Here is a 21,775-nt window from a genome sequence, read left to right as displayed (position 1 = left end):
TCGGTGTCGGTGGTTGAGGCTTGGAATTTCTCTCGAACGAAACGTATCGATCCTCTAACGAATGATATCCAAAATTTAGACCGGTACTATCACATGTGGTTATAAATTGGTAATCGAGTCGTGGTACTCGAGGACAATAGAGAACGAAACAATTAGACAATTAAGGATTCTTTATTCCTCTTAGTTGCCCCCGAGATAGCTCCGTTCGTGATCAGTGAGAAACCAGCAAACTGGGGAGACACGGTCACCGCAACCTGCACCATGTTGAAGGGTGATTCTCCGATTCAGATCGAATGGGCTCTCAATGGTGAACCGATCTCCCACGATTATTCCGATATATCGATCGCGACCAGCCGGCGTGTCAGTTTGCTGACGATAGACGCCGTGACGGCGAGTCACGCCGGGGAATATACCTGCATGGCCAGCAATGCCGCCGGTGGAACGAGTTTCACCGCGACTTTGGCCGTGAATGGTACAATACGTGTTCCTTACTCCCCATTCAGTTTGCTTTATTTTCTCGATGCATGCACGATACTCGGTCAAATAGCTTCCCTCTGTATCCGATTTCCATTTCCATCGTCGACTGTTTCAATCATCGTACCCTTCCTAACTCCTCTGGTTGCTTTTTTTTTTATTTCAAAAAAGGATTACATCGTTGTCATTGATCAGATATCCTGCTGATAAATTCGTCATTCTTAGGAAGGGTCGTTCCATTTGTTACTCGCTTTATACGAAGAATTAAACATCTCAGGCGTATTATGCTGACCGCAGTTGCACCGGAACTCATGCCATTCGTGATCGGAGAGGGACCAGCGAATTGGGGGGACACCGTCACCGCAACGTGCACGGTACTGAAAGGGGATCACCCGATCCAGATCGAGTGGGCCCTGAACGGCGAGCCGATTTCGCGTAACCATTACGATATATCGATAGTAAATACCAGCAAGCGTGTCAGCGTATTGACGATCGACGCTGTGACAGCCAGACACGCGGGAGAATACACGTGTTCTGTCAGCAATGCAGCCGGTGGAACGAGTTATTCCGCATCTCTCGCTGTGAACGGTACAACGACATCCCGTATTTTCTCTTCTTCCATTCCTCTCTAGTCTCACTGTTTTCTTTTTGTTTCATGCATGCACGCAACCTTCTATCGCCCTTACACGTTCTCCTCGATCCAACCTGTCGAAGAGAAGAGGAGATTCGTCGCATCGTGTATCACATATATCGTTGATATCATGCGCGTGTTGCTTTCGTTTATCGAATGAATTCTTCATCGGTGTTCCAACGAGACCGCAACAGGAATTATCGATCTGTTTCGCCTCGACGCGATGGCTCGGCCGTATAACTGTTCTCGCGAGGTGAAGCGTCTCTAAACCTCTAGCAAACATTCACGGGATCGTGACGCAGCTGGTTGAATCGATAGCCATTAATCAGCATGCCGTGGTCCATGAATGCTAAACAAAGTTTCCATGTCCTTGTAGTTACGCCGCATATAGGGCCATTCTCGATCAGTGACGGACCAGCTAACTCGGGCGACATGGTCTCGGCTACCTGTTCGATTATGAAAGGCGACTTTCCGGTAGAGATCGTTTGGAAGTTTAACGATAGGGTGATAGGTTTCAACGATCCGGACATTACTATCACGAGGATCAATAAACATATGAGCGCACTGAGCATCGAGTCCGTGGCAGCGAGACACGCGGGCGAGTATACGTGCGTCGCGACGAACAGAGCTGGAAACGTCAGCCACTCGACGACTCTGGCCGTGAACGGTACCTATCTAAACAAGCACGCTTGCACGTCAAAACTCGTTTTGCACATAAGCCTCGCCTATAAGATATCGAAACAATTGCTATATCGTTGCACTTGTCGTATCTATCGGTAATCCTCTGCCTTTTATCCGTTTCCTTGGAACCCTGTGTTTGCCTGTGTTTTCCCGTACGAGTAAGAACGAGAGAACGAAGAAACCGGCGACTCGACGAAAGATGCATATTCCCACGTCGAATTTCGCGATCGGTTAACACCTTTGCGGCGCTCGTTTCTCAGTTGCACCGCAGATCTTTCCATTTACATTTGGCGACGAGCCGGTGAACTCGGGCGAAGCGATCTCGGCGACCTGCTCGATCCTGAAGGGAGACTTCCCGATGGACATATCCTGGGCGTTCAACAGCGTGTCGATCGATCCCGAGAGAACCGATCAGTACACGATCACGAAGAGCAAGCGGCTGAGCGTGTTGGCGATCGATGCCGTGGCCGCAAGACACGCGGGAGAGTACACTTGCACCGCGTCGAACAAAGCTGGAGCCTCGAGCCATACGGCGATGTTAGCTGTGAACGGTAATACGCACGCATATGTGTAGACCGGCGCACGTCTGTTCAGACTTTCTTTCGTTTAGACGACGGGAAAGCTGGGACCTTCCTTTTTCATCCCTCCACTCATCTACCTATATTCAGCAGCTTATTCAGATCCGTCCTATGTATTGTCGTGTGTACACGGGGGACGTTGGGGCAGTTTCGCCACTGAAACTCGCGAACTCGCCACGAACGATTAAACAGCTAGGAGATAGGACGATCGATCGATTCGCCGACAGAATCGTATCAATTCCTGTGGTCGTTAATTAGGTTAACGCGGACGATTATGAGATTCTCGGATAGTGTCGCATGCTCATCGATCTTGTGTAAACGTTTCAGTCGCGCCACAGATCGCGCCATTTACGATCAGTGACGAACCCGCGAATTGGGGAGAAGCAGTTTCGGCGGTTTGCACCGTTGTAAAGGGTGACCTACCTATCGAAGTAGCGTGGGCTTTGAACGGAGAGCCTATCACTAACAAGAATCACGGTGATATCACGATACAAAGCACTGGAAAGCGAGTCAGTCTGATGACCATCGAAGCCGTGAGTGGCAGACACGCTGGGGAATATACTTGCACAGCCTCGAACGCAGCTGGAGCGACGAGCTATTCGGCTTCCTTGGCCGTCAATGGTACAGAAATGCACGAAAACGTTCCATGAGCTGTGTCATGCAATAGATACGAACGAAACTGCTATCATTCCCATTCACTAGCACGCGTCCGTGAAAACTTTGAGACTATCTCCTTTCTCCTGACTTAACGTGAAAGCCACTCCCGTCCTGTCTCTTCCTGTACCTTTTCTTAAACTTCTTTTTACCATTTCTTTCCTGGTTTTCCTACATTTGTGTAACGTGGACATACAAGACTGACCGAGACGAGTATCCGTGAATCGAAAAGAACTGAAATGGCTATCGGATATTGTTTCTAGTCGCTCCACAGATCGCGCCATTCTCTGTCAACGAAGAACCAGCCAATTGGGGTGAACAAATTTCAACAGTATGTAGCATCTTGAAAGGTGACCCACCTATCGAGATACGGTGGAGTTTGAACGGAGAACCGATTACACGCGCTAGCCATCCGGATATAACCGTCACGAAAAGCGGGAAAAAGACTTCGCTTCTAATCATCGAATCCGTCACCGCGCACCACGCAGGCGAATATACTTGCGTTGCGAGCAACTTGGTGGGATCCGTCAGCCGTTCGGCAGTATTATCGGTGAACGGTACTACGCAATTATACCATTAAGGCATCTCGCACGATCTCCCATCGAAACTTTCCCAAAGTTGATCCTCAACCCTTGCTATTACACGCGTGAGACCGCATTGTCTTCGGTCCCTTTGTTTTTATTTTTCTCGTGGATATATTGGCTCGCAAGAGATCGTCACGCTTTCAAATTCTTCCATCGACAGTTTCTATGTGGTTGTTCGTCTCATAGTCTCTCCGCAGATCGCGCCGATCTCCTTTGGCGACGAGCCCGTGAACGCCGGAGACTTGGTTTCCGTACAGTGCGTGGTGACCAAAGGCGACTCTCCTCTGGAGATCACTTGGACTTTCGATAACCAGCAAATCAGATCCGATCGAATGGACGTGATCGTGTCTAACTCCGGGAAACGCGTCAAGCAACTGACAATCGAGTCCGTAGCTGCGAGACATGCCGGAGAATACACCTGCGTTGCTTCGAATGCGGCTGGATCGACCTCACATTCGGCCAAATTGGACGTCAACGGTACACGTTTGTCGACGAAACTTCCACACCCTGATATTCCCCGTCTCTATTTCCCTAGTGCCAACTAAACTCTTTCCATCCATTCCTGGCATCCTCCTATCGATATCACGATTACTCGGAATTTTTCTATTTTTCGTTTCGCTTGTTTTTCTCGTTTTCTCGGTTCTACCGTATTTTTGGTGTTTTGTTTTAGTTGATTTTCTTCTTCTGTCGAACATCGTCTGTCTACCGTGTGAATTAAGCGATGCAAGGAAGCGAGACACGTAATTCGCGAATGAAGTAATTCGAGAGATGTGGATGCGAATCGCGAGAGAGTGAGAAAGAGGAAGAGAGAGAATATTCTTCTTTGATCGGATAGCTACGTGCACGGTTGCGTGACCGTGGCACTGCTGGCACAGGCTGACCGTGACGCGGCGGCCAACGCAGACTTTTGTTCCTTTCAGTTTTTTTCTCTTTCCAGTCATTCCGAAATTATTGCCGTTCACGTTCGGCGAAAAACCGCTTAACTCGGGTCAAGTAGTAACGGTACCGTGCGCCGTGGTCGAGGGCGATCAACCCTTGAAGCTTCGCTGGACCTTAAACGGTCATGCGATTTCGCCGCACTCTGGAATCTCAATCGTGGATCTCGGCGGACGGGGTGCCATACTCAGCATAGGATCCGTCCAGGCGACACACGCTGGAACGTACACGTGTATCGCGGAAAACCTTGCCGGAAGGCACGAGCTCTCGGCCGATCTGATTGTCAACGGTGCTTAAAAATCAAAGATCTATACCAATAAGATAGATCTTGTTCGAAAGTCGCACACCTATGTTCTTGTCTTGTTCCTCTGAAGAATATCCAGCTTCCTTCGACCACTTCTCCAGTAGCAGTACATTTTTCCTTGCTTGTGTAACGTTACAAAGACCTGTCCACTTTTTTGTACTTTTTTGCTTTCTTTTTCTTTTCCGGGATTAAATTTATCTTCACATACGTTTATTTCTATTTTTCTTCCGGACTCACGAATAACACGAAGACAAGTTCTCGCATTAGCCACGGCCAATTCGAAATCCAAGGATAATCGCGTTCGAAATCGTTTCGTTAAAAATCGCGATCGTATTGAAACAAGCCTTGTGTCACGGAACCCGTGGCCGAATTCTCGTCGCGGTTAAATCATTCCCGCTAAAACGAAACGTCTATTTTCTCCCGTTCCTTCGTTTGTATCTGTGCCTGACTCTAGAGTCAATCTGTCTCTATCTCTCGGCAGTCGCTCCGCATGTGCAGCCATTCTCGTTCGACGAGGCCAACTCCGGCGATCTGATAATCGTCCATTGCGCGGTCGTAAAGGGGGACACGCCGATTTCGCTCAAGTGGTTGTTCGAGGGACGCCATTTAGAAGTAGGCGACGGAGTGGGTATCACCGCGTTGGGGGATAGAGTGTCCGCTCTGACGATCCCCGCAGTCAGGGGAGAGCACGCCGGGGAGTATGCTTGCGTCGCCGATAATCCAGCCGGTCGTGCTAGGCACAGCGCCCATCTCAAAGTGAATGGTACAAAAAAACGAGACATCATGCACGTAATTCATGGTATTCAGCAGAAATCAGAGCGAACGTGTGGTATATCCGAAACAATTGGAAACCGGCATGATGTTGTGATCCAGCCGTATATGACGCGTAGCCCGTTGGAACGCCGTTGCTATACGTTTTTTCGTGTTACGTTACGTTACGCTGTTATTCGGGCCGAAAAACGGAACGATGTTTTTTTATTAATTGAATTAATTATCCGCTCTTGCGTGATTCGTAGTTCGAGTAGTAGTCGTGTATATATTATATATTTAAAAGAGAACTAACCAAAGTTTCTACCACTGTCTGCTGTTGATTGTTGTAATAGCATACATATATTGAATATGTTTTTTGGAAAGTCTACATTTGCTCCACTGTCCATTCTCTTTCTTTCTTACATTATAATTATCTTCCCGCATCGTTTGTTTCGAAGCATCATCGTTTAGGTAGGTCGCTCAGCCGAGTGTAGCTTTTGGACACCACAGTCCCACTCTCGTTATCCTTGGGCTACCATGATCAAAGGTAATTTGTCCATAGTTCAGGACGAGCTAAAGTTTCCCCTTCATTCCCAGGTCCAGTTCTCTCTCTCGTTTTTTCCTTCTGAACACTTACACGCACACGCATATATATGTACACACACACATACATACATACACGCATACACACACACACATACACTTTGTGTCACTTTCTCTTTCCGTTTCGCTGTTACTCTCTTTTGTTTCTCTGGCTGGCTCATTCTCGATCCTTCTTTTCTCATCCTCCGTGATTCATCATCGGTTAACGACCATCATTCGCACAGAGAAAGAGAAACGAAAAGTTTCGCTGGCGCACGAAGCTAAAGTTTCGACTGGATCGTTCTCCGTAACGATGTAACAGAAACGCGGTACAGTAGGTTTCGATGCAGAAAGGGAGAAGGACTACCGAGAGATCGGATGAAAGACGAGAATCGTGAGAGTCTGTCGCGGATCATAGGGGATAATCGACGAACCGATGAAAGTCGACGATGAATATGACCACGAGATGGACCGCGGTCCAGTCCAACGAATCGGGATCGCACGGAACTTTGGACCGCAGGAAGCGTGTACCGTGGATCTAGCTAGAGACTATCATTCCAGTCTTGCCACGGATCAATCCGTTCGATTTTGGGGATCAACCGATTTATGCGGGGCAGGCTGCTCAATTGGCGTGCATGGTGCTGGTGGGTGACACTCCGATCGATATTTCCTGGACCCACAAGGACCAGCCACTGTCACAATTCATGGGATACAACGTCGGGAAACTCGGCCCACGGACGAGTATCTTGCTGATCGAGCCGGTAACACCGGAGCACGCTGGACGTTACACGTGTATCGCCAGCAATCCGTCTGGGAAAGCGATGCACGAGGCGACATTGCGAGTTCATGGTTAGGGCCAGAGTAATGTGGGATCATTGAATGATATACTAATGATTGAACGATGATTAAATAACTCGGAATGAAAAGCAACCGCGTCGGAAGCCCGTGAGAGTATATGATTGCAGGCTTGATTGATGCATCTTCGTCGTTGCCGAAGCTGTCGTGTTTCCTTGGCGAAAAGCTTTCTGGATTTCAGTTCTCAGCGGAAGAGTTTGACACCACAGCGTGTTGCTTTCGTCACCCGGGGACGACACTCTCGCTCTTTCTAAATGTTTCTTTACTTTTACCATTATCTTCTACCATTTATTCTACGTTTTTGTTCATTGTTTCTGGACCCGCCTATGTTTTTCAGCCGAGTAGCAAACGCAAAGTTACGCCCAAATTCTTACGTGTTCCCCCCCCAGCAAATTGGTTGAGCTTGACCCGCATCGTATTTGTGGCTAAGTATCTCGCCTCGTTTGATTACCCTGTCTCGTTGTCATGCTCATCGTCGCTAATTTCTTCGACGACACTTTTCGTTGGCTTTCGAATTGTTTTCTCGCCGCGCGATTATAAATCCAGGCACGTGATTAGGATACACATCAATATTCGTTCTCATACGCGACTCTAATCGCGTTACATACTTCATTTAATCATTCTCATTTACCAATACCGAATGATAATCGGTGGATCGTCGCGATCTTTCAGCGATCATCTAGGTCCCAGCGATCGAGCTGTGTGTTTTTCGTGATTACATTCGAGTGTCGATTTATTATACCTCACCGTACCCCCGTCGCGCTACAACGTGTCCTTGTTCCAAGATGACCGACCGACCATCCAATCACCCATGAAAATCACCCTTTCAACCTGTGCCTCGTCAACCTATGGAAAAGTACCTTTTCCACCTTTTCACCTCCGCCCTGCCTCTCACCACACGTCTCGCCTCGTTCATTTTTTACATGCATTCGTAGTGGTAGCTAATATATCTTTTAATATGCATGCGATTTTTCCTTAGACTATAATACGTAGATTATTTTTCAAGCGGTGCAGCATGATGAACCGTGCTCGAGTATCATAGTCATAGTAATTATACGTAGTGTTCCTTGCACGAGCACTGTGAGCTCCTTCAGAGCCGCAACCATATTCTTTTCTATCTGCCTGTTTCACCTATCTTTCTGTTCGTGCTGTAGTCACCCGCATAATCATTTTGAATTCCTGCATGTCGAACTTTTGCAATGTTGTCGCAGTTGCGGGGGCGAGTCGCGTTTCGTTCAGCATGCCACGAAACTGACTGTCGTGATCTTTGGTTTTATTTTTATTAAATCGATAAAAAGAAACACACGTTATTCGAGATTCGAAATAGTTGTCGACTATCGGTTGAAAAGTATCGGAATGTCCGATAGAAATTATGAAAACCCAAGATCACGATGCGACTGACTCCCGGATTAACTGCCGATATGGTGGATGCGCCAGGAGAACAATTGAATAACTTTGTTGTTCTATAACAGTACCTCCCCGCTGGATTCTGGAACCCACCGATAAGGCATTTGCTCAAGGCTCTGATGCACGTGTTGAATGTAAAGCTGATGGTTTCCCCAAGCCCCAAGTCACATGGAAGAAAGCTGCTGGTAAATATATTCGCCTCGAAGATCATTATCATTACTTTTCCTCTGTCGATACCTTTATGACAAATTGTATTTTCTATTTTATAGGAGATACACCGGGCGATTATACCGACTTGAAACTGAGCAACCCAGATATCAGCGTTGAGGATGGAACTCTGTCAATTAATAATATTCAGAAGACGAACGAAGGCTACTATCTGTGCGAGGCTGTAAATGGAATTGGCGCAGGACTTTCGGCTGTTATCTTCATCTCCGTTCAGGGTGACACACTATTCGCGATATTACTGTTTCTTTCTTACTTCTTTTAATCCTGTCAATAATTTTTATATCGCTTCAATCGCAGCACCACCCCACTTTGAGATCAAACTGAAGAACCAGACAGCACGACGTGGAGAACCTGCTGTACTGCAATGCGAGGCTCAAGGCGAAAAACCAATTGGTATTTTATGGAACATGAACAACAAGAGACTGGACCCGAAGAGCGATTCTCGTTACACCATCCGCGAAGAGATTTTGGCTAACGGTGTACTGTCTGATCTGAGCATCAAGAGAACTGAGAGAAGCGACTCTGCCCTTTTCACCTGCGTTGCCACCAATGCCTTTGGAAGCGATGACACCAGCATCAACATGATTGTACAAGGTTCGAATTGATTTACACAAATTCAACGTCTGCCTAATTTTTCGCATATCGATCGAAGTAGTAATAAAACTTGATGAAATTTCCTTGATGTTTGAATTCCAGAGGTTCCTGAAGTACCATACGGCTTGAAGGTATTAGACAAATCCGGACGATCGGTTCAATTATCCTGGGCAGCACCATACGACGGAAACAGCCCCATAAAACGCTATGTCATTGAATACAAAATCAGCAAAGGCTCTTGGGAAACTGACATTGACAGAGTACTGGTACCCGGATCGCAACAGAACGTAGCTGGCGTTTTCAACCTGAGACCTGCCACCACATATCACCTGAGAATTGTTGCTGAGAATGAAATTGGTGCATCCGACCCGTCTGATACTGTTACAATTATCACTGCCGAAGAAGCTCCTAGCGGACCACCAACCTCTGTTCGCGTTGACGCTCTTGACCAGCACACTCTTAAGGTAACTTAAGTTTCTTATAGCTGATAAATATTTAAATAACAAAGTATATTTTGATTGAGACTGTCGATTTCATTCGATTAGGTAACATGGAAACCACCCCCACGCGAAGACTGGAACGGTGAGATTCTTGGATACTACGTTGGCTACAAACTCTCTTCCTCCTCTGACTACATTTACGAAACCGTTGACTTCTCGAAGGAAGATGGAAAGGAACACCACTTGCAAATCATGAATCTGAAGACCTATACTCAATACAGCGTTGTTGTTCAAGCGTTTAACAAAGTTGGATCGGGACCAATGAGCGAGGAACGAAGACAACACACCGCCGAAGGAGTACCTGAACAACCCCCTCATGACACTACTTGCACCACCTTGACTTCCCAGACTATCAGAGTTTCCTGGATGTCACCGCCTCTTAGCGCCGCCAATGGAGTCATCACCGGATACAAGGTAGATAAAGGATTACACTCTGAATAAGTGTCTTTGTGTGTGTTGTGGCGATATTTACAATTTTCTTTCGCAGGTTATTTACGGACCATCTGACACCTGGTACGATGAGAACACCAAGGACACCAAGATCACCTCCTCCAGCGAGACCATCTTACACGGACTGAAGAAATACACCAACTACACTATGCAGGTTCTGGCTTTTACTTCTGGCGGCGATGGAGTTAAATCTGCACCTATTCACTGCCAAACGGAACAAGACGGTAAGTGATGCCTGGTAGAAGTAAATTTACAACAAATTGTAACTGGTGTCTGAAACGTGCTCTATTCTCTTTCTTACAGCTCCTGAAGCACCTATCGCGATCAAGGCTCTGGTTATGTCAGCTGAATCGATTCTTGTCTCGTGGCGCCCACCAAGCCAACCGAATGGAGTTATCACCCAGTATATCGTTTACACCAAGGCAGACAACGCAGAGGAACCAACTAGCCAGAAAGTACCACCGAATCAACTGACTCACGAGGCATCTGGATTGGACAAACAACGTAGATATGACTTCTGGGTAACTGCTAGTACCAACATTGGCGAAGGAGAGGCTTCAAAGATCGTGGCATTGGCACCAAGCGTTCGAGGTACTCTTCAATTTTCTATTGTTTGAATTTTAGCCATTTGTGGGAAACTAATTTGATCGTGATAAACTAACTTTCCAGTACCGGCAAAGATCGCATCGTTTGACGACAAATTCACTGCTACCTACAAGGAAGATGTTAAATTACCCTGCCTGGCTGTCGGAGTACCTGCACCGGAAGTTACATGGAAAGTACGTGGCGCCGTTCTTCAATCTAGCGACAGACTGCGACAACTGCCCGAGGGATCTCTGTTCATCAAGGAAGTCGATCGCACCGATGCTGGAGAATACTCTTGTTATGTTGAGAACTCGTTTGGCCATGATACCGTTACTCACCAACTGATCGTTCACGGTGAGTGATATCTTAGGACTTCAGATGGGATTCGATGGGATTCGAGAACGAATGATTGATATAAGACAACGTTTCGTAGCTCCCCCACACTCACCGCAAGTTACTCTTACTGCTACGACCACCAACTCGTTGACGATGAAACTGAGACCTCACCCTGCCGATAATGCTCCGATCCATGGATACACGATTCACTACAAACCAGAATTCGGCGATTGGGAAACTGCACAAATTAGCTCTACTGCTCAGAAATATACTCTTGAAAATCTGTGGTGTGGCTCAAGATACCAGATTTACGTTACTGCATATAACGGGTAATAATCTAGGCCTGCATGAATAAAACTGTCGTGGAGCGAGGCTCACTTGTCATTCCCTTAGAATTGGAACCGGCGATCCTTCTGACATGCTCAACACACGTACCAAGGGCTCGAAACCGATTATTCCTGAAGCGGCTAGATTCATCGAAGTTTCCACGAATAGCATCACCCTTCATCTGAGCGCCTGGTCCGACGGTGGCTGCCCAATGCTCTACTTCGTCGTCGAACATAAGAAGAAGTAAGGAAAATTGTATAGAAGAGACTCCTTGAGTTTGATGAAAATTTAAACGCCTTTTGACGCGATTCAGGCACCAACAGGAATGGAATCAAGTCTCGAACAATGTGAAACCCGGTGGAAACTTTGTCGTTTTGGATTTGGACCCTGCTAGCTGGTATCACTTGCGCGTTACTGCTCACAATAATGCTGGTTTCGCTGTAGCCGAGTATGAATTCGCGACACTGACCGTAACCGGAGGTAAGAGGATTCAAACGGCAGCGGCACACTCGTCGCCGGTGCTAATGGTGGCTGGATTGAATGGTCGCCATATTTTTTGTTCCAGGCACCATTGCACCGGCCCGAGAGCTACCTGATGTGAACGGTGGTGGCAACGACGAAGATCCGATGAAAATTTTCATGGCTAACTTAAATCTGGTCGTACCCGTGGTAGCAGCTATTCTTGTTATAATCGTTGCCGTCATCGTGATCTGCGTTCTCAGAGGAAAGGGTCATGGTGGTGATAAAGGTAATATTCCTTTTTTTTTATTGTTTTAACGAACAGGTACGATCGCACCCCCTGTACGCAATAGTGGCAACGACAACACGGATGTCAGGCGTTATTTCCCCTGGTTACCTAGCTGGCTCGACGTGAACGTTGTGGTACCGGTGGGAGCTACGGTTATTGTGATTATTGTAGGCATAGTTGTGATTTGCGTCGCGCTGTCTAGGAGAACTCGAGGTCCGGAACAAACACGGCTGCGAGGTATCTCATCAGCCGACGAGAAATATTACGAAGGACAATGTATACCAATTTTTTTTTATTATTTTATCTTGCTATGAGAATATAGATGGAAGTTTATCAGAAGGATAATTTCTAAATAAAAGAAGAGTTTAATCGATTGAATGGAAATGACATTAACGATGAAACTAGTCCGAGATGTTCGGAGAAATTATTTTTCTGATAATCGATCCAAATCGAATACCGAATGCTCGACATTGTCGAACTCTCGAGTGGCATTTATATCGTTCGTTCTTTTAGACGATGTGGTATATCAGCAAACTGGAGTTGGCGGAGCTACCCTTGACAAACGCAGGCCCGATCTTCGTGACGAACTTGGATATATCGCCCCACCGAATCGCAAACTGCCCCCTGTTCCTGGCTCAAATTATAACACCTGCGATCGCATCAAGCGAGGTACAGTGATAAGTAAGCCACAACTGCCTACAATATGATTTCTAGCTAAATTCCAATTATTGTCTAGATGTTGTCGCATCGGCACGATAGTGTTACCGTTATTTTTATTTTACGTGACACACGATCGAATCGCACAGGTGACACGATTTTAGACCTCACCATCGTCAGACAAATCGGCGTGCCGATACGTCGTTGATAAACCAAATACACACACACACATACACGTCCAGACACATTATTTATATACGCGTTGATCATAGTCAATGCCAGTTGTTTTATTGTTTGCCTCGCTTCAAAATGTTTTTTCTCTACACCTAATCGATATGTATGTCCCACGGGAACGGTTATTTTTCCTCCCTTATTTTGCGCTTATCACATTTGCTGCGCGTGTACCAAGCGTGTACCATGAACGATTACCTTGTTCACTCGGATGACTCCGTGAATCGTCAATGAAATCAATCACCCCGATATGGCAGCGAGCCAAAACCGAACATTGGTAAGCGTCAGTCAGTCGTACGACCTTTGTAGTATATGTTCGATAGGTGGAACAGGCTCGATAAGAAGCCACTCGACGTGGGATCCCAGACGACATATGTACGAAGAATTGAATCATTGCGCACCGAATCGAAGATGTCCACCACCACCCCGTATGGGCAGTGCCGAAGCTCTCTCCCACAGAGGTTGGTAAAAATAGTTAAAGACCCGAACGAAGTGCTCTTTCTCCTTCTTGTGTCGCCATGACGAGCCTTCGTCTATCGCGAGACTACGATTACTAACCTACGGCCGGTGCAGCTATTGGCTGGTTGCAGTCGGTCTTCGTAAGTCCTTTGAACTCCACGGTTCTTACACCGTGCTGATGCAACCCTCTTAATGTTTGCACGTCCTCGCATGCTTGCGCTCTGGTACCCTTTGGTTTCGCAAACAGATAAACACGATGTACTCATAGGAAACACCTCTTTCGATTTGTCCCACTTTTCTAAGCGGAACAGGACCAGTTTCTCACTTGATCTTCGTCACTTTTCAGTTGAAGATATTTAGGATATTTATCATAAGATACGAAAATCGAGTAAATGTAAATGGACCTGTACCTATACGACTAACATGCATGAGATCTTCCCTTAAATATTTCTCGTTGACAAGCAAGTACGAGACAAGAGGAAAAACATAGGAATGTAATACGTAGGTACCTGACAATTTTAGCGATAGCGATGACTGCACGAGACCAACACCTTGCGAGAGATTATCCGATTGATGAAGATAATCCTATACAATGAATAGATTAGTTCAAGCAGGTCTATAACTGCAGTGTCTACCCTGAGTGATTGTTTCTTTCAGGCATGGAGGATGAGATCTGCCCGTATGCTACCTTCCACCTTCTTGGATTCCGCGAAGAAATGGACCCCAGCAAGGCTATGCAATTCCAGACCTTCCCTCACCCTGGCAATGGACACTCTGGTACCATGGGACCACCTGTTGGACATCCTACTAACGCTTCTGCTCACAGCCGCTCTGGATCTCAGTCTATGGTATCAGAACTCTTTCTAGAGATATTTCCTAGTTTAATTAATTCAATTTACTGAATTAAATTCCTCCTTTTTTTTTATAGCCACGTCAAAATGGTCGTTACTCTCGAGTTCCATCCCAAGGAGGTGGCAGCGGAACCCATAACGTCTTCTCTCCTGAATACGATGACCCGGCAAATTGCGCTCCTGAAGAAGATCAATATGGCTCTCAATACGGACAATACGGCGCTCCCTATGATCATTATGGATCTCGTGGCTCTGTTGGACGTCGCAGTGTAGGATCAGCCCGCAATATTCCCGTTTCTGGATCACCCGAACCACCCCCACCACCACCAAGGAACCACGACCAGAACAACTCCAGTTTCAACGACAGCAAAGAAAGCAACGAGATCAGCGAAGCAGAGTGTGATCGCGACCAACTTGTGAACCGCAACTACGGCGGTCAGTACAAAGAACCGTGATCGAGTAGGGAATCAGAGGATCGAATTACGAAGCGAATTAATTTACAATAGAATGACTCGTTACCGGGAAGAACAATTTTCTAACGTTGTATCTTCTTGAGCCGAGTCAAGGCGATCTCGTTTCGACTATTCGCTCTGTGTTTCCTTATCGCTGCTCGTCCTTAAATAGTAGAAAATATAGGCATGCCGAGTGAGTCACGGCGTACAAGAATGAACCGGGACTCGCTGCGGAGTCTGTGTATCTAATCGTTTAGCTTCCACGATTTGCATGCTACGTGTCGTCGTAGTAGTTTACCGTTGTGTCAATCGTGCCGTGTGTTTTTCTATTTCAGTGAATGCTCGCGGCAAGGACGGCATGACCACCGAGGAGATGCGTAAACTCATAGAGAGGTCAGTAGAGATCGAGTGAGTTTGGTTAACGGTGTACGATTAAGAAACGTCACCGTTCATGCCGCTGTGTCTCGAGCGATTTCTTGCCTCGAGAACTGTCATTGACTTTCTCGAAAGTAAATTGGCCAACCACTCCGTTAGTCGCTTCGACTTTTACTATTCGAACAAACGTCATACGTTTCTCGATTCTCCATAATATAATATTGTAATTCTGCCAGACCTGCTTCTTCTTCTCGTAAATTGTTGTTTCTTTTTTTTTTTTTTTTCTAAACCATTGGTATCTTCGGATTCGATTTGGACCAATTGATTCGCTGGGATTTCCAAAATGATAGTGGCGATCGAGTGCACGGTGGTTTCGCTAAGAATTCTGAACAATCCTTTTGACAATCTGCTTAACGTATCTCTGACTTTTTCTTGTTTCATGACTCTTTACGCAGGAAGCCGTAAGTTCGTTAGACAATAATAATAATAATTAAACCGCAGGATGCATTCTTGTGACGACAATCGCGTTATAGATGAGTTTTGGAAAGCTTTAGAAGTTGCGTTAACTTTGTTCTTAGCTAGTTTTTTGTGGCCACGAGAATATAGGTCAGTCAATGCTTCGACAGCGTCGCTTCCATACCAACGACAATCAGATCTCTACCTGGGTCGAATAATGCTTACTAAGTTTACATGTATTTGCATGCGTTTTTCATGACATTTTGCCAAATGTGACATTCGTAGATAATACTAATTTTTGTTCACTAGATCACATCGACCGATCACGATCACGATTGCGATTGATGTCATATTTATTTTTGCTACAGCTCTTACTTTTATCATTGCTACAGATCCTGCTGCCATTGCCGCTGGTGCTACTAACTTAACAACCGCTATAAAATATCTTTATTATCGTACTAATGAAACGATTTTTATTATTAATGTATTGGCGATTGCAACTAGTGCATGTTTCGCTGAATCACGTGCAGATAGTTTTTATTTCTATCCTTTGGATGCATAGAAGCTACCTGAAAAATGCGATATATAGCTAGTATCTGTACTCGGATACTTAGAATAACGCTGATGTAAAAGGGAACGCACGAGTACAAGGAGGAGAATTAAAAGCATAAACTGCCTGTTACAGAAACGAAGCCCCCAGCCGGCAAACCGGCGCCGGCCACGGCGGTCACGGGGGACTCCTCACACCCTACGATACTGTGGCAGTGTAACCTGTAAATCATCTTCCGTGGTCTTCCGTCTCTCTCATCACCAGCGACCGAAGATTCGAGAGAAACGGAAAGAGCGCGTACGCTAACTCTTCCCCCGGTGCTGTCGTCGGTCCAAATTGCAACGATATATCAGAAAAATTACCATCGTCGCGAGTAAATAGATTCGGTCTATCGCATTAGGCGGTACACTCGTTGAAACGTTTCGTATAAACAATCAACGCTGAGGTTGATTTACCAGCGACGACGATATTTGCCTCCTGAAGGGACCGTTTTCTTCGTCTTCGACCATATCATTTTATCCCCCTTTTGGCCTTTCTCTATTTCGATCTCGCGTTTTTTCGTATAAGCGCACTCATTCTTGCTCAATTGTCGACAAGGCCATATTACGAAACTGCCAAATTGATTGACTGCCGATTCAGGCGAAGAGGTAATTTTTATTCGAGGGGCAACATACCGCGTCGTTTTGTGTAACTTAACGAACCATCGAACTCATCGATTCGTCTTAAACGAGTGCTTTGTTAGAAAACGAACACACCCGGCATGTTCGTGGACGTTGAAAAAATGCGACTAGAATCCGGCCCGCGACGCGTGCTCTCGGCGACGGTGCGTTTCACGGGGGTTTTGGCGGTATATCCTAGGTTACAATTGTCGCTTCCAAGCGCCACGAGTCACGGGAAGTACACACGAGATACATTAGTTACTCGCTTTTTAAGTCATGGTTGTGCCACACTGCCGCTCCCTGCAGGCATATGATATTATACATACATATATATATATATATATATATATATGTATATATATGATGATGATATTATACATATATATACAATTTATAATTTCGTAACGAAGGTTGTGTCCCTCTTTTTGGTGATTGACGATCTTGAGTCTCGACGTCGCGGAGAGCAAGTCTAGAAAGCACTGTATTGCGACAGTGTCGCAGAGAGTGCGTCGTCGTTGTCGTCGTTGTAGCAAGTAGTCAGGCAACAGGTCGCATCGATGCCGTGGTGGCGTCTAATCGATACTTCTTCCGCCGCGTGTGTCGAACCAACAAATTTTCATAAAATTCCTTTTTCACCGATCGACTTATCCGTAGGAAGAACGCGGCACGCTAAATCGTAGATCACGATTCGAAACACGAAATCGTCAGCTGACCACATTATAAAACATCACATGCCATACTTTAAAAGGAGAGAAGATAACGCGTAAGCACACACCACGTTCGTTGTCGATTTTTAATCGTCCTATATAATATTTAGTCCGCTATACACACACATATATTCGCAAGCTAATCTCGATCAATTATGAACCTACGTGAATTTAATTATAAAAGCGACGATGATATTATACGTGTAAGCAATTCGAGCAACAAGTACCGATTTAAACGTAAGTAGGACATAAGTCGGACGGATGGTCGCGAGGTGCGCCGTTCTCTTTCGTTCAATGGTGACACGTCGAGTATAGATGAGTAAATAGAAAAATCAGGCCATATAAATGCGATTAGATAGAGCGCTATTGGAAATCGAAAAAAGTAAATAGATAAGAAAAATCGAAACACCGTTCAGTCGAATATTCAATCCTGTATATCGATGTGGCGCCAGGATACGGTTACGACGCGTATCTCATAGTTCGTTTTTATCACAACACTATTTAGATATATAAAAATATATAAATATATAAATATAAATATATATGTATACATTGACGTTCATATATATACGTTGTAAGTAGGTATGTCTAGATGTTGCATTTATTTGCCGAGGCGATGCACGAGTGGTACACCAGTTGAACTTGGATCACGGTCGAAGGATGTCTCGTCGTTGACGACGAGCTGTTGCCGGGATACTTTGTCCGTGAATCTGTGACTTTGAATGTGTGGCTGCAACTCTGCTCGCCGACGCACTTTTACTCATCGATGTGATTTTAAAGGTTGCGCAAAGTCTCGTGTCTCGTGTATGTATTACGATCGCGCTCTACCACACTAATGTAGCCATGTGCAAGTCACCTTTTACGATGTATATCACGTTTTACTCACATAACGCTCGCGGAACTTTTCGCTTTGATGCTTTGGAACTTAACGCGATGAAACAGAAATCGAAAGATATTTAACATATTCGATATTAGCCGTACGATTGATGACGTGACCGTCGATATTAAGTAACAAAAGCTGAAAAATATAAAAGAAAAAAAAACGTGATGTTCGCGGATTGTCGCATAGCTTTCTTCTATTAATCGATTGGAAATACTATTCGTTTAATCGTTATAGTTTGTGTGATCGATCTGGTATCGTTTTTCTTCGCAAGATTTAACGTTACTTTTTATGATGCTGTGAAACGGTCGGTGTCGCCGTCCGCGTTATACCTATATATTATGCTTTGTTCATTGGTAATTTTGGATATTCGTTTTCGTGCAGCAACGAGGCGGTTCTTCGAGCTTCTCCTTCGGCGGAGCGCGTATCGTTTTCTTTTTCCGTTGCAAGCAGACTCGGGACATTTCGTGATTAGTACCCTGTGTTGCGCTCAGTGCTCGCCTTTAAATTGGCTGTAAGTTCGCATTCTCGTACAACGATACTCGTATTTCTCCGCGTTCGTAGGGACTCGAGGATCCGCTCGCAGTACACCGTTTCCTCAGTACCACTATTTTATGTTTTTGTACCAAAGTCGTAGCGTCTAACTTTACGTTAAATAAATAAAACCAAAAAAAAAGGAAACAATTATTTGTTTGATTTTAGATTCCTAAACATCAAACCGTTTATTCAACCTATGTGTATGTTCACGAAGGACTGGATTTTTCGTTAAACATAATTGTAAAATAATCGCTACATCATGTTTTAAATATTTTAAAGATCCATTAGAACACGTTTTATTATACTACAAAAACAATGCGCTATTGATTTGCAATATTTAATTTTTTACTGGGTTATCAAAAACCGCGTCGCATTTCGAATGTTTACGATATGGTAACATTTGAATGGTGTTTATGCAGTGATAACTCGTAATAGTTGGTAACATTATTTGCTCGCACGATGGCGTCTGGCGGTGGTACGTACCGTTTATTTTGCTTTTTATTATTTAATAGGTAGTGTTAGAGGATACGTTTCGGACGAGAATTTGTGTTAATAATAATGTCGAACAACGTGTTGTTCTTGTAATAGCAGAAAACACAACGGAGGAAAGGACTGAGCCAGCAACACCGGCACAACCCCTCACCAATGTTGTGAGCGAAACAGCGCACGTAAGTTAGATAACCTATAAATGTAGGCGTAACCTGTTGTGCTATTATTTTTTTACGTTGACTTTTATCATTGACAGTTTTTAAGATATGATTATTAATCGAATATTTTTCTAGTGTTACGACGATTTTATGTATCGAAATTTACAATGGATTATTCGAATGAAACAGTTTCGATATTTCCCGCCAAACTAATGACAGCTGTTGTATCGAAATTTAAGTTTGGTTTTGTACCAATGACGTTGGATTAGGTTATTTGAGCAGTTAGGTTTGCATATTTTTGTACAGTTTCATTAGTTTTACCAATATCTTGTGCTTCTTATGACTGCCTTTGTATGCAGTTTATAAAAAGTGTAAAGAAAATAATAGCACATAGTTCTAACTATGTTTGTAAGAATAAAACCACCAACCTTAATCCGCTGTATTGTTTTTCATTGTTGCAGAGGATACTAGCAATGAATAAGGATTCAGATCTGACTGGTGCGCCACCAAAGAAATCACGCGTTGAATTACAATCCTTGCCAACGAGGCAATATTTGGATCAGACTGTAGTTCCAATTTTGTTACAAGCTTTATCTAGTTTAGCCAAGGAACGACCTGCTGACCCCATTAGCTTTCTGGCTGGATACTTGCTGAGGAATAAAAGTCAATACGACAATGGTGAATCTCCACCTACTAGTCAATGAACTGCGTATACATGTATAATATGTGGTGAAAATTGAAGAATTGTTTATGAACACTTATTGACATTTCTTAGGAGTATATTCAAGTTGGACAAGGTGTATTTGTGTATCAAATTAAATAAAAATGTATTAGCTTTCTATCGTATGACAAATTTTTTGGTGGTTAAATAGCAAAGAAAATGTAACGAGTTTCCTCTTTGGTGCTTATCTTTGTGCTTAATTTTAATGATAATTTTCTGGTGAATAACGAGGTTATTTCTTTATATATATATATATAGAATATGAAATATATATATATATATAAAGACATACATATATATATATATATATGCATATAGAATATAGGATATATATGTATGTTATGTGTATTATAATGTATAAATCTATAGAGATTAAGTTCATCATCATTAAGATATACGATACCTTCAATAATTTATATCTGAAAAAATTTTAATCAGATCGTGCCAGGTTGAATAAAAACACTTTATTGAACTTCACCGAACCGATGTGTTTCACATCGACCATGAAAAACGAGAAGGATCGTTATCATTGGTCCAATAAATTGTAATGAGTATTCCGTGTTCACGTCGATATAATTGGATGCAATTAAATGTAATCGTCCACTGAATTGGCATGAAATTTATTTTACAGTTCGATAAGATCAATAATACGTATGGACACGCAACGTTCGACCGTACACTTTAATTTTGTTCCATCCCGGAAGTGACACCAATTTTTTCGAATTTAAAATCTGCGCGCGCCGTTTCGCCAATTATGTACGTGTGTCATCTAGTTGTTGATTTGTCGAGCGTAGTGTGTTGCATCAACGGTTTAATTGCGCCGGTGGATCGTAACGATGCTGAAGAAAATTCGTGTATATCCCAGATAACGCTATGACATTGGTACAAAACGACGACAACGAGAAGATATCGAGGTAATTTCGTGGGGAACAATTCGCACGGCAACATCATCGTACCAAGTCCAATTAACGAGGTGAGCTCCCATTCAAGTGCCTCGTATATTACCTTGGTTTCTTGATACGGCTGTCACCGTGTATTTGCCGTGAACTTCATATTGCTTTTATTTTTCTGCTGTTATTTCGTGCTTTCTGGAAAGAATTTTTATATTGTGTAATATCCAGCAAATATCTTTTTCGTCTGGTTAAACCAAATCGGACGAAGATTCGCGTTACATATCGTATTGTACATAGGGTATCTATTGTAGGAACTTTTGAGATTGAACCGTATATGATGCGATACAATATGGAAACCAGGGAAAGATACGGAGCAGTGAGTTTATGTTTCCTTCCTGGCTTTCGTAATTCTTTGTATTTAGACGAAACAGCGAGGTTTGCGCGCGATCGTGTTACAGTTAGCGCTCTCTAGGAGCCCATGCACAAAGAACGTGTA

At 44.3% G+C, this 21,775-nt stretch overlaps 2 protein-coding genes across 52 annotated transcripts in view; both read left to right on the top strand.

Moving 5' to 3' along the window:
• The window catches only part of LOC132909431 (cell adhesion molecule Dscam2), a 56,410-nt gene extending 37,245 nt beyond the window's left edge, over positions 1-19,165 (top strand). For 22 of the 50 annotated variants that reach the window (XM_060964224.1, XM_060964221.1, XM_060964240.1 and 19 more), the window contains exons 12-29: positions 8,502-8,621; positions 8,706-8,879; positions 8,962-9,258; positions 9,361-9,722; positions 9,804-10,172; positions 10,246-10,432; positions 10,512-10,799; positions 10,878-11,147; positions 11,227-11,458; positions 11,523-11,699; positions 11,770-11,936; positions 12,241-12,480; positions 12,718-12,885; positions 13,416-13,553; positions 14,209-14,399; positions 14,480-14,837; positions 15,190-15,247; positions 16,371-19,165. In XM_060964224.1, the coding sequence (XP_060820207.1) occupies positions 8,502-8,621; positions 8,706-8,879; positions 8,962-9,258; positions 9,361-9,722; positions 9,804-10,172; positions 10,246-10,432; positions 10,512-10,799; positions 10,878-11,147; positions 11,227-11,458; positions 11,523-11,699; positions 11,770-11,936; positions 12,241-12,480; positions 12,718-12,885; positions 13,416-13,553; positions 14,209-14,399; positions 14,480-14,837; positions 15,190-15,247; positions 16,371-16,455 (3,881 nt within the window). In that variant the 3' untranslated portion in view covers positions 16,456-19,165. Of the gene's footprint in view, positions 1-184; positions 473-771; positions 1,063-2,046; positions 2,338-2,691; positions 2,986-3,281; positions 3,576-3,788; positions 4,080-4,539; positions 4,828-5,323; positions 5,606-8,501; positions 8,622-8,705; positions 8,880-8,961; positions 9,259-9,360; positions 9,723-9,803; positions 10,173-10,245; positions 10,433-10,511; positions 10,800-10,877; positions 11,148-11,226; positions 11,459-11,522; positions 11,700-11,769; positions 11,937-12,021; positions 12,205-12,240; positions 12,481-12,717; positions 12,886-13,415; positions 13,554-14,208; positions 14,400-14,479; positions 14,838-15,189; positions 15,248-15,684; positions 16,048-16,370 lie in introns of those variants that run through there. The other 28 variants (XM_060964255.1, XM_060964237.1, XM_060964256.1 and 25 more) reach the window with 16 other exon arrangements.
• Positions 19,166-19,374: 209 nt separating this feature from the next.
• On the top strand, positions 19,375-20,506 carry LOC132909450 (protein dpy-30 homolog). Of its 2 annotated transcripts, none has more exons than XM_060964306.1 (3): positions 19,375-19,493; positions 19,610-19,686; positions 20,127-20,506. In XM_060964306.1, the coding sequence occupies exons 1-3, from the start codon at positions 19,478-19,480 to the stop codon at positions 20,367-20,369; spliced, it is 336 nt and encodes a 111-aa protein (XP_060820289.1). In that variant the 5' UTR covers positions 19,375-19,477; the 3' UTR covers positions 20,370-20,506. The 2 variants fall into 2 exon arrangements, with proteins under 2 accessions (XP_060820289.1, XP_060820288.1); XM_060964305.1 differs by having other exon boundaries at positions 19,381-19,493; positions 19,607-19,686.
• Positions 20,507-21,775: the final 1,269 nt, after the last annotated feature.

Source organism: Bombus pascuorum, chromosome 8 (assembly GCF_905332965.1).
Source record: "Bombus pascuorum chromosome 8, iyBomPasc1.1, whole genome shotgun sequence".
Taxonomy (NCBI): Eukaryota; Metazoa; Arthropoda; class Insecta; order Hymenoptera; family Apidae; genus Bombus; species Bombus pascuorum.
Note: the sequence above shows the minus strand (reverse complement) of the source record. Positions and strands in the feature narration are given on the sequence as shown.

Excerpts from the sequence above, each read along its gene's own strand:
- LOC132909450 (XM_060964305.1), top strand. Across the intron at positions 19,687-20,126 it reads TTGTGAGCGAAACAGCGCAC|AGGATACTAGCAATGAATAA; the intron begins GTAAGTTAGATA and ends TCATTGTTGCAG.